Source organism: Echinops telfairi, unplaced genomic scaffold (assembly GCF_000313985.2).
Source record: "Echinops telfairi isolate 266 unplaced genomic scaffold, ASM31398v2 ScPeMD7_28;HRSCAF=97, whole genome shotgun sequence".
Taxonomy (NCBI): Eukaryota; Metazoa; Chordata; class Mammalia; order Afrosoricida; family Tenrecidae; genus Echinops; species Echinops telfairi.
This window is the reverse complement of record NW_022103925.1, coordinates 1,718,928-1,727,993: the sequence shown is the minus strand read 5'-3', so window position 1 is coordinate 1,727,993 and position 9,066 is coordinate 1,718,928. Positions and strand designations below refer to the sequence as shown.

Here is a 9,066-nt window from a genome sequence, read left to right as displayed (position 1 = left end):
ATTCTGAGGCTTTTTTCCCTGAAATTGAAGATCTCAGGCGGCTCTATGGTCACCCGCCAGCCCTGAGAGGCCACTGTGCTTTGCATGCCCTGTGCCTGTGTCCTGCCTGGTGGTGGCTGCAATGCTGCCCTGAGTGCCTGCCCCCCCCACCCCCCTTTGCAGGTCTCCATCCACTCGGTGTGGCTGGGCAACGGGATCACGCCCCTGCGGGAAGAGGAGTGGGACGGGGACGAGGACGAGGAGACTGATGAGCCCACACCCTCCTCACCGCCCACGTCGCCCGTCAACTCCAGGTCCTGCACTGCTCCTTCCCCTCGTCCCCTCATGTGGCACGTTGGACGGCCGAGGGCAGCTTTGGGAACGTGCCTGGTGTCTGTGCTCTCTGCAGGAAGCACCGGGCCGGGGTGGACATCCACTCCTGCTCGCAGTTCCTGCTGGAGCTGTACAGCCGTTGGATCCTGCCCTCCAGCTCAGCCCGCAGGACGCCTGTCATCCTCATCAGTGAAGTGGTCAGATCGGTGAGTTAACCTGTTGGACCTTTGCACGCATGTGCACACGTAGGTACCAGTAGCGTGGGTGGACGAGTCAGGGCCAGCTCATCAACTCCCAGTGACCTCACAGGACAGTGGAGTACTGGGTGCACTGCAGAAAGAGACCTCCACACTGTGCCCTGCAGGGCTGCTGGTGGGTTCAGATAGCAGTCAGGCACCTTAGCACCCCACCACCAGGAGGATGCCCTGCTGGTCATCCTCTTCTGGCACTCTGACCCTACAGGCGGAGGAGGCCTCAGGGACCCTATAGGACAGAGTGGGACTGCCCTGCAGGCTTTGGAGACTGTGGTTCTACGGGGTTAGCCTCCCAACTCCTAACCCCTGAGCCCTGAGGGCTCCTTTTGGGAGACGGGGGCCACCTGTGGGTTCTAACTGCCCACCTTCAGGTAGCAGGCAGTGCTTAACCTCTGTGCCACCAGGCTCCTGTGGGTGGGGTGTAATCTCTCCAAGATTTACTGCAAGCACGTGTTCTCAGCCAGGGGAGCCCTGGAGTGGAGTTTCATACTGTCTTTTTGTGGCCCTTTGGTGCCCCGTGGAAGGGCCACGCAGAGGCCATCTAAGGGACTAGGGCCTTCCCTGTCCTCCCACGTCTCCTCCAGACCCGAGGTGAGCAGTCGCAGGCCAGTCAGCACGCTGTCTGCTCTTCAGACCCCTTTCTGTCTAGACTCAGCAGGGGTATGAGAAGCCCAAGGTGGTCAGACCAGGCTCCAGAGGGTGGCCAGTGGCTCATGTTTCCGGAAGTAGCCTGCCAGACCCTTCTGCCAAGTCCACCGCCCATTGCACAGCCGGCACACCCTGGCCCCCGACTGTGCCAGGTGCACCCTCAGCCCATGACACCCCTCTGCCTACAGCTGCTCGTGGTCTCGGACCTCTTCACGGAGCGCAGCCAGTTTGAGATGATGTTCTCCACGCTGATGGGCCTGCACAGGGCGCACCCCTCTGAAGACGAGATCCTCCTGCAGTACCTGGTGCCCGCCGCCTGCAAGGCGGCTGCCGTCCTCGGCATGGTAAGCTAGCAGGCACCGAGCCGCACCGCCCCTGCCCCCTCCAGTGACAGCTGAGGGCCCCGGCGCCGCCCCAGCCACAGGGCCATGTCCATCTTGAGCCTCCAGCCCTGTGAGATGAGAGGGCCGGGCAGGCAAAGTCCTGAGTGCTGTCTGCGTGCAGCCTCTGCTGGAGCAGTCTGCTGTGGGCTTCCTGGACCACCGCCGCCTGTCCCCGGAGTCAGTGTCCTCTCCCACCCAGGCCCCCTGTTGCCTCCTCTGCTCCCCCTTCTCTGGTGTTCCCATCCCCGAGGGGCCCTCTGTGCATACTGCTTGCCCTTGTCTCCTGGGGAAGACACGCCTCCACTGAGCTTGTGCCTTTCAGCCCCCCCGCTCCCCCCCCCACCCCCAGCTCTGTCTTCCCAGTAGGACAGTAGCTGTAGCAGCCAGTGGTGGTGACACTCCCACGCAGTGAGTGAGGTAGGGGGCAGGGCACCGTCTGGGACCCCAGACTGTGTGGTGTTTGTCCTTTCTGAGCCACAGGCCCAGGCAGGTACTGTTCTGGAGCCGGGCTGGGTCCCTCTTGAAGGGAGAAACAATGGAGAGGCTGGCTCCCCTCCCGGCCCTTCCTCTCATCTCTGTGGGGAGTCTGCTGCAGGATGGGCGGGCTCTCCTTCTGTGTGCTCAGGCCAGGGCCCCATGGCAGATGCTGTGTCTTCAGGACACATTAGGGGTCCTAACAAGAGAGCCTGCAGGCGGCCCCCCGACCCTCAGTGCTCTCCCATGGAGACCTGGTGACCCACAGACCGCAGAGCCTGCGCACTTACAGTGATGGGTGGACACAGGGCTGTGGCAGCTCTCGTTGGTCTTGCCCGGCCTGGTGGGGGTGAGGTGGGGACAGGACATCAGGATGAAGGAGGACAAAGAGAGGAGGGACAGGCCACCCCTAGCCTGAGACAGTGGGAGTACAGTACCCCACACAGGGTCTAAGTGAGGCAGCGTGCCAGGACGAGAGGAGGTCACCCCCAGCTTGAGACAGAGGGGTGCAGTGCTTACACAGGCTCTGGTGGCTGCTGGCTGAGGGGGTGGTCTGCAGCCTCAGGCACGGCCTGAGCAGGCTGGTCTCGGTGAAAACACCGAGCATCAGTCTGTACTCGTCACACGGGGCCTCTCCCTTCAGGGACCCCAAGTGCAGTGGCTCTCAGGAACAGGTCTGAGGGTCCCTGGGGAAGGTCCCCAGAGCGGCCTGACAGGACTCAGCCTGAGGCCGTCCTCAGGGCTGAGCTGTGCCGGGGTGGGAGACCTGAGCAGGGTGACACAGGGCAGGGCACGTGGGCAACATCTCGGGACGCTGACATGCTGGGGCCGCTCCCAGGAACATAGCAGGTCCTTCAGCGTGCGTCACGCTGTGTGCACACTGGGGTCCCTCCTAAGAGTCTCACAGGACAGACACCCTTTCTGAGCATGCAGCTGAGCCTGGGGGCGGGCGAACTGTTTTCTGTCTCACTCCCCTCCCATTTCAAGCATGGGGTCAGCATTGGCAGAGGACGCTGTCCGGTGTGGGGTCGCAGTGGGAAGAGGGTGCTGTCTGGTGTGGGGTTGCAGTGGGCATAGGGCGTTGTCCAGCGTGGGGTTGCAGTGGGCAGAGGGCGCTGTCCTGCATGGGGGTTGCCATGGGCAGAGGGAGCTGTCCAGCGTGGGGCCGCCGTGGACAAGAGGGCACGTGATTAGAGTAAGGGTTGCCGTGGGCAGAGGGCGCTGTCCGGCGTGGGGTGCTTGGAGGGCCTCGCTGTGTACCACTGCAGGACAAGGCCGTGGCAGAGCCTGTCAGCCGCCTGCTGGAGAGCGCCCTGCGTAGCAGCCACCTGCCGGGCCGCATCGGGGCGCTGCACGGAGTGCTCTACGTGCTCGAGTGTGACCTGTTGGACGACACCGCCAAGCAGCTCATCCCCACTGTCTGCGACCACCTGCTCTCCAACCTCAAGGGGCTCGCCCAGTGAGTGTGGCCGCGGGCGCCACGTCCCCTCACATGCTCTTGTCACTCACGGGGCCTGCTCTGCCTCAAGCTCTCCCCAGTCACAGGCGCCCTGGATCCCCCACCCTGCGAGCTCCCACAGCTCCCTGATGCTCCCGGGCTCATACAGACGCTTCCAGTCACACACAGCTGGGCCAAACCCCTGGAAAGAGAAGCCTCATTCCCTCCGGCTGGTCCCCTAGGACAGGACGTCCAGTCTGCCAGTCTCAGAAGATGCACTGAGCCTGAGACACCAAGTTCCTGCCTAGCAGAGCTGCCCAAGAAACCACCCTGGGGGGCGGGGACCAGAGTCTCCTCCCCACGCAGGTGGGAGGACACAGTGGTGAGACCTGAGTGCAGGCGGTAGGGAGGCCAGTGGAGAGTTTGGGGCAAGGCACGCAGTCACAGTGGCACCTGTGTGGATCTTCAGGACAGGCTGGTGCCTGGGCCCATCTGGCTTCTGGACTTGAGTGGTTCTCCAGGGCAGGCCAGTCTGCATGCTGTGACAGGAGGAAGCAGAAGGAGGGACGGGTTCCCAAACCCCCGAGGCTGCCAGTGTCACCACCCACAGGGCACAGATGTCATGTGACCATGCATGCCCCTTGGGCAGGGAACAGCCATGGGGGTGGGGGTAAGAGTCGCACTTCCCAGAGTTCCCTGGCTGCACTCGGCTGATAGGTGTTTGTCCCCACCCAGCTGCGTGAGCGTCCACAGCCAGCAGCACGTCCTGGTGATGTGCGCCACCGCCTTCTACCTGATGGAGAACTACCCGCTGGACGTGGGGCCCGAGTTCTCTGCCTCCATCATCCAGGTGAGCCCGCTCACTGCCCGGCGGCCCGAGTGGCAGAGCTGTGGGGAGGTGCTGGGACGCGGCTGACGGCTCGTCTGCGCAGATGTGCGGCGTGATGCTGTCGGGCAGCGAGGAGGCCACCCCGTCAGCCGTGTTCCACTGCGTCCTGCGCGGCCTGGAGCGGCTCCTCCTCTCGGAGCAGCTCTCGCGGCTGGACGCCGAGTCCCTAGTCAAGCTGAGCGTGGACCGCGCCAACATGCACAGCCCGCACCGCGCTCTGGCCGCCCTGGGTCTGATGCTCACCTGCATGTACACAGGTGGGTGGATGGGTGGGCTGCCCAAGCCTGGCGCATGCCTGCGTGTGCACAGGTGCTCAGAGGGGCAGGCCACACCTGAGTCCATCCATTGCCCCACTTACAGGCATAGAGCCCCCAGTACTTCATGGCCGTGGGGTTGGGGGGGTGGCGGTTCTAGCTGCTCATGGGGGCCATGACCCTGTGTGCCATGGCGGTCACCCCGCACTGGCTCTGTTGCAGGGAAGGAGAAAGCCAGCCCGGGGAGGTCGGCAGACCCCAGCCCTGCGGCCCCAGACAGCGAGTCGGTGATTGTGGCTATGGAGCGAGTGTCTGTCCTGTTTGACAGGTGAGAGCTGCACCTGTGCCTGGTGCACCTGCCCACCTCGTCTCAGGGCTCCCCTGCTGGCATCCTGGACACATGCTCCCTGTGTCCTGGGACCAGAGTTAGGGTGTCAGGAGAGGACATGTCTGTGAGGGCCTCGAGGGGCTGGCCGGCTTGAGCCCCAGCCAGGAATAGCCCATCTCGGCCCAGAGCAGCCCTCCTCGGTTCCTGGAGCCTGTGTGGGTCATTTGGCTCCCACCGCCACAGGAGGGTCGTAGTGGGGCCCGGGCTGTGTGAGAAAGGCAACAAGGTCCCCAACCGTCTGAAGCTGCCCAGCACATGCCCGGAGCCTGCGCAGCCCCTCTGCATCACAGGGCTTACCGCCCAGTGGGAGCCAGGAGCAGCGGGGCCGGGTCCATGGCCGGTCCCTGCAGCAGCAGCAGCAGCGTGGGCTCACAGCAGGGGTCTGCACTGGAGGGAACTTATGGCTGCCAGGAAGCAACGTTTGATGGAAGGCCACACTATGCCCTGTTCGTGAGGCCCCAGCCCACTGCAGGCTGTCAGGCCGCCGGTCTGCACTCGGCCGGGGGTGGGGGTGGGGGCTCCTCCAGGGGCTTCCATAGCCCTGAGGTTGTGTGAGGGACACTGACCCAGCAGGAAGCTACGGGCTCTCAGACCTGCCCTCTTGGAGGGAAGCTCATGTGCCAGCAGGACAGGGCAGGTTTTGCTGTGTGTTGACTTCATCTGCAGTGCTCCCAGTCTGAGCTTGTCCTGCCTTTGATTGACTTCATGTGACTGGCAGCCTCTTGTTGGCCCCTCTTTGCCACAGTAGTGACCGGCTGAGGTGACCGGAGCTGGTGTGGGGCCCCCTTGCAGTAGCTGAGGGTCAGAGGCCCCTACCCCCATGTGCCAGGAGCGGGGTGAGGTCCTCACTGCTTCTTCCTCCCCTCAGAATCCGGAAGGGCTTTCCCTGCGAAGCCCGAGTGGTGGCCCGGATTCTCCCGCAGTTTCTGGACGACTTCTTCCCCCCCCAGGACGTTATGAATAAGGTCATTGGGGAGTTCCTGTCCAGCCAGCAGCCCTACCCCCAGTTCATGGCCACCGTCGTGTATAAGGTGACCACTGCCGTTGTACACTGGGGGAGGGGGGGAACAGACACACCAGGCCGCGTCATAGTTACCCTTCCATCGAGCTGCCCACAGCACCGCCTCCCTCCCTCTGTAGGCTGGCTGCCCATACATGTCCCACATCCCCACCTACTTTCATCTCTTAGCTCCTCATCCCCCTCCCCTGTTGCCCACCACAACCAGGGGCCCCTGCGGTCCCGAGTCCCCCACCTCCTGTGCCCCTGAGGTCCCTGTGCTCCCACAGCCCCGAGTCTCCCACCTCCTGTGCCCCTGAGGTCCCTGTGCTCCCACAGCCCCGAGTCTCCCACCTCCTGTGCCCCTGAGGTCCCTGTGCTACAGCCCCGAGTCTCCCACCTCCTGTGCCCTGCGGCCCCGAGTCTCCCACCTCCTGTGCCCTGCGGCCCCAGCCCCTGCAGCCCTGGCCTCCCTCCCTCCCAGGTGTTCCAGACGCTGCACAGCACGGGGCAGTCGTCCATGGTGCGGGACTGGGTGATGCTCTCGCTGTCCAACTTCACGCAGCGCACGCCTGTGGCCATGGCCGTGTGGAGCCTCTCCTGCTTCTTCGTCAGCGCCTCCACCAGCCCCTGGGTGTCGGCAGTGTATCCTTTGCGGGGCCTGGGCCCGAGAGTCACATGTTCCAGACCTGCTGTCTGTCCAAACCAAGGCGAGGAGCCCCAGGTGTCCCTGACGCCCACGCGGTGCGCACACGAGGCCATTGGCCTCAGAGAACACCTCAGCAGAGCGCCCACACTGACAAGGAGGCGGAGCTGTCACTCACCACCCGGGAACGCCCCAAGGAGCTGGGAGCTGGGGGCCGGTGTGAGCCGGGGTCTGAGCCTGTGCCCTCCACAGGGCTGGGCTGGTTCCCTGGGGGTCAGGGCTCCGGGCGGCGAGTCCCCTGGACAACGTCCAGCCCTGTCCAGCCCCAGCAGGGGGTCTTGTTACTCTGTCATCGAGCTGTGCCGTCCTCTTAGTCACAAGCTTAAATAGAATGAGTCCCCACCCTGACAGTGCTGTCTGTGCCAGCAGGCCCCCTTGGCAGCCTTCCCCAGACAGACCACAGAGCCTTAAAGCAGGCAGCTGCCCTGGTGGTGGCAGGGCCTCGCCTAGTGCGTGGGGCCCGGGCGGCAGCGGGCACAGACTCACTGGCTGGAGCAGTTGTGGGAGCAGCAGCCACTGCCCTCGCTACAGGGAGCCAGGCCGGTAAGTACGGGCAGCGTGGTCCTAGCACCTAGCCCCACCATGGGCGGAGCTAAGCCCGGCCCCGAGGTGGTGGCAGCTACAGGGCTGGTATCAGGCAGTGGCCATCCTGCTGTTGTTGGCACTGAGGAACTGGCGATGGGTGCGCGGGTGGGTCAGGCCACACAGCCGCCTGCTCCTTAACACAACCCTCCAGGCTCCCACACGTGGTCAGCAGGATGGGCAGGCTGGAGCCCGTGGACGTGGGCCTCTTCTGCCTGGTCGCCACAGACTTTTACCGACACCAGATAGAGGAGGAGCTAGACCGCAGGGCCTTCCAGTCGGTGTTTGAGGTGGTGGCCGCCCCCGGGAGCCCGTACTACCGGCTGCTGACCTGTCTGCACAGTGTCCCCCAGGGCACCACAGGATGAGCTGGCCGGAGGGGACTGCAAAGCGGTCGTCCGGGGCGGACTCTGGACACCGTGCATGTGTGCGGCAGGCAGAAGCCCCCTTGGCAGCAAGGGGCCGAGCAGGGAATGTATATGCAGGCCCCCGGGGCCTCCACCAACCCATTCAGACCGGCACTCAGCTCTGCCCTCGCCGTGGCCACAGCCGCTCGCCCATCTGCCGCCCCAGTGGGAGTCGGTGTCGTTGCACTTGGTGGGCGTTGCCCGTGCGAGATGCAGGCGGCCTGTCTGGGACTCATGCAACCCGGCAGGCACGGGGGGCAGGTGGCGGGCACCCAGCACCATCCCTCCTCCTCTCTCTTCTCAGGATCTGAAATTTAATTCTATCAGTAAAGAGATGACTTTTAACCTAACCGCTTCTCTGTCCACGTCAGCTGTGTGCCTCAGGGACTGTGAGGCAGCGCTGTGCTGGGGCTTCACCTCTGCCAGGTGCCTGTGCAGCCTGCCGGAAGGGCTTCTCAAGTGCGTCCTGCCCGAGCCAGCCCTCCTGTGCGTCAGGGCCCTGCTGGCACCCCCAGGGGGTCAGGGCGCAGGACATGGGGCCCCCATTGGGTAGACCCAGCTTCATGACACTCCCCTCTGCCATCAGCCCGTGGCACAGGCGGGGGGGTGGGGGGTAGTGGTGATGTGGCAGCCGCAGGTCCATCTACACCTCAATGAGGTGGACCTTGGTTCACTGGGTCCTGCCGCCCAGAGCCATGGACCCCTGCGTGGTGCACAGGGTCAGCCTGCAGCCACCTTCCAGGTGCGAGAGCGGACCGGAGTTAGTCTACCTCAGGACGTGGCTCTCCATGCAAAGGCTGTGGGGCTCAGGCTGGCCAAGCGCGGCCACTTCCTCCAGCCCCATGCTGCTGGTCAGAGCAGGTGTACCTGGGGCATGCAGGTGGGCCAAGGGATCCCAGAGCCCCGGCTCCCAGACCACAGCTGTGTGGTGCGGGCAGCACAGGCCAGAGAAGGGCCTTAGGGTCTGGGTCCTAACTGAGAGGTTAGTCACCCTCCCAGTCTCAGCCTGCCTTCTCCCAGCCAGCCGTAGCTGTCGCCTATGGTGAGGCCTGGGGACTTGTCCCCACGGCACCCAGTGGGGGCACTAGCCAGATGCCCCCTTAGCTGCAGTGCCATGGTATGAGTGAGGTGGGCTGCCCCAACCTTGTCTGTGACGAGAGCTAAAATCCCCGGTTGTCACAGGCTCTCAGTGCTGACCCAGAGCCCACCTGCTGCTGCAGCTGAGAGTGGGAGGTAGATCGTGCCCGGGCTTCACCTGTGCAGTGTGCGCACACGTGCGTCTACGCCAGGGCCCAGGTGCGCAAGCTCCACAGGAAGCCCTGGCTGCTCTCCAG

The 9,066-nt window shown here is 64.3% G+C and overlaps 1 protein-coding gene across 1 annotated transcript in view; it reads left to right on the top strand.

The window, feature by feature from the left end:
- Nucleotides 1-8,082, top strand: part of HTT (huntingtin) — an 89,804-nt gene extending 81,722 nt beyond the window's left edge. Inside the window, exons 57-66 of the mRNA XM_030885427.2 lie at nucleotides 163-293; nucleotides 389-518; nucleotides 1,403-1,558; nucleotides 3,340-3,530; nucleotides 4,245-4,359; nucleotides 4,442-4,655; nucleotides 4,875-4,980; nucleotides 5,909-6,071; nucleotides 6,522-6,682; nucleotides 7,480-8,082. Of these exons, the coding sequence (XP_030741287.1) occupies nucleotides 163-293; nucleotides 389-518; nucleotides 1,403-1,558; nucleotides 3,340-3,530; nucleotides 4,245-4,359; nucleotides 4,442-4,655; nucleotides 4,875-4,980; nucleotides 5,909-6,071; nucleotides 6,522-6,682; nucleotides 7,480-7,693 (1,581 nt within the window). The 3' untranslated portion in view covers nucleotides 7,694-8,082. The remainder of the gene's footprint in view (nucleotides 1-162; nucleotides 294-388; nucleotides 519-1,402; nucleotides 1,559-3,339; nucleotides 3,531-4,244; nucleotides 4,360-4,441; nucleotides 4,656-4,874; nucleotides 4,981-5,908; nucleotides 6,072-6,521; nucleotides 6,683-7,479) is intronic.
- Nucleotides 8,083-9,066: the final 984 nt, after the last annotated feature.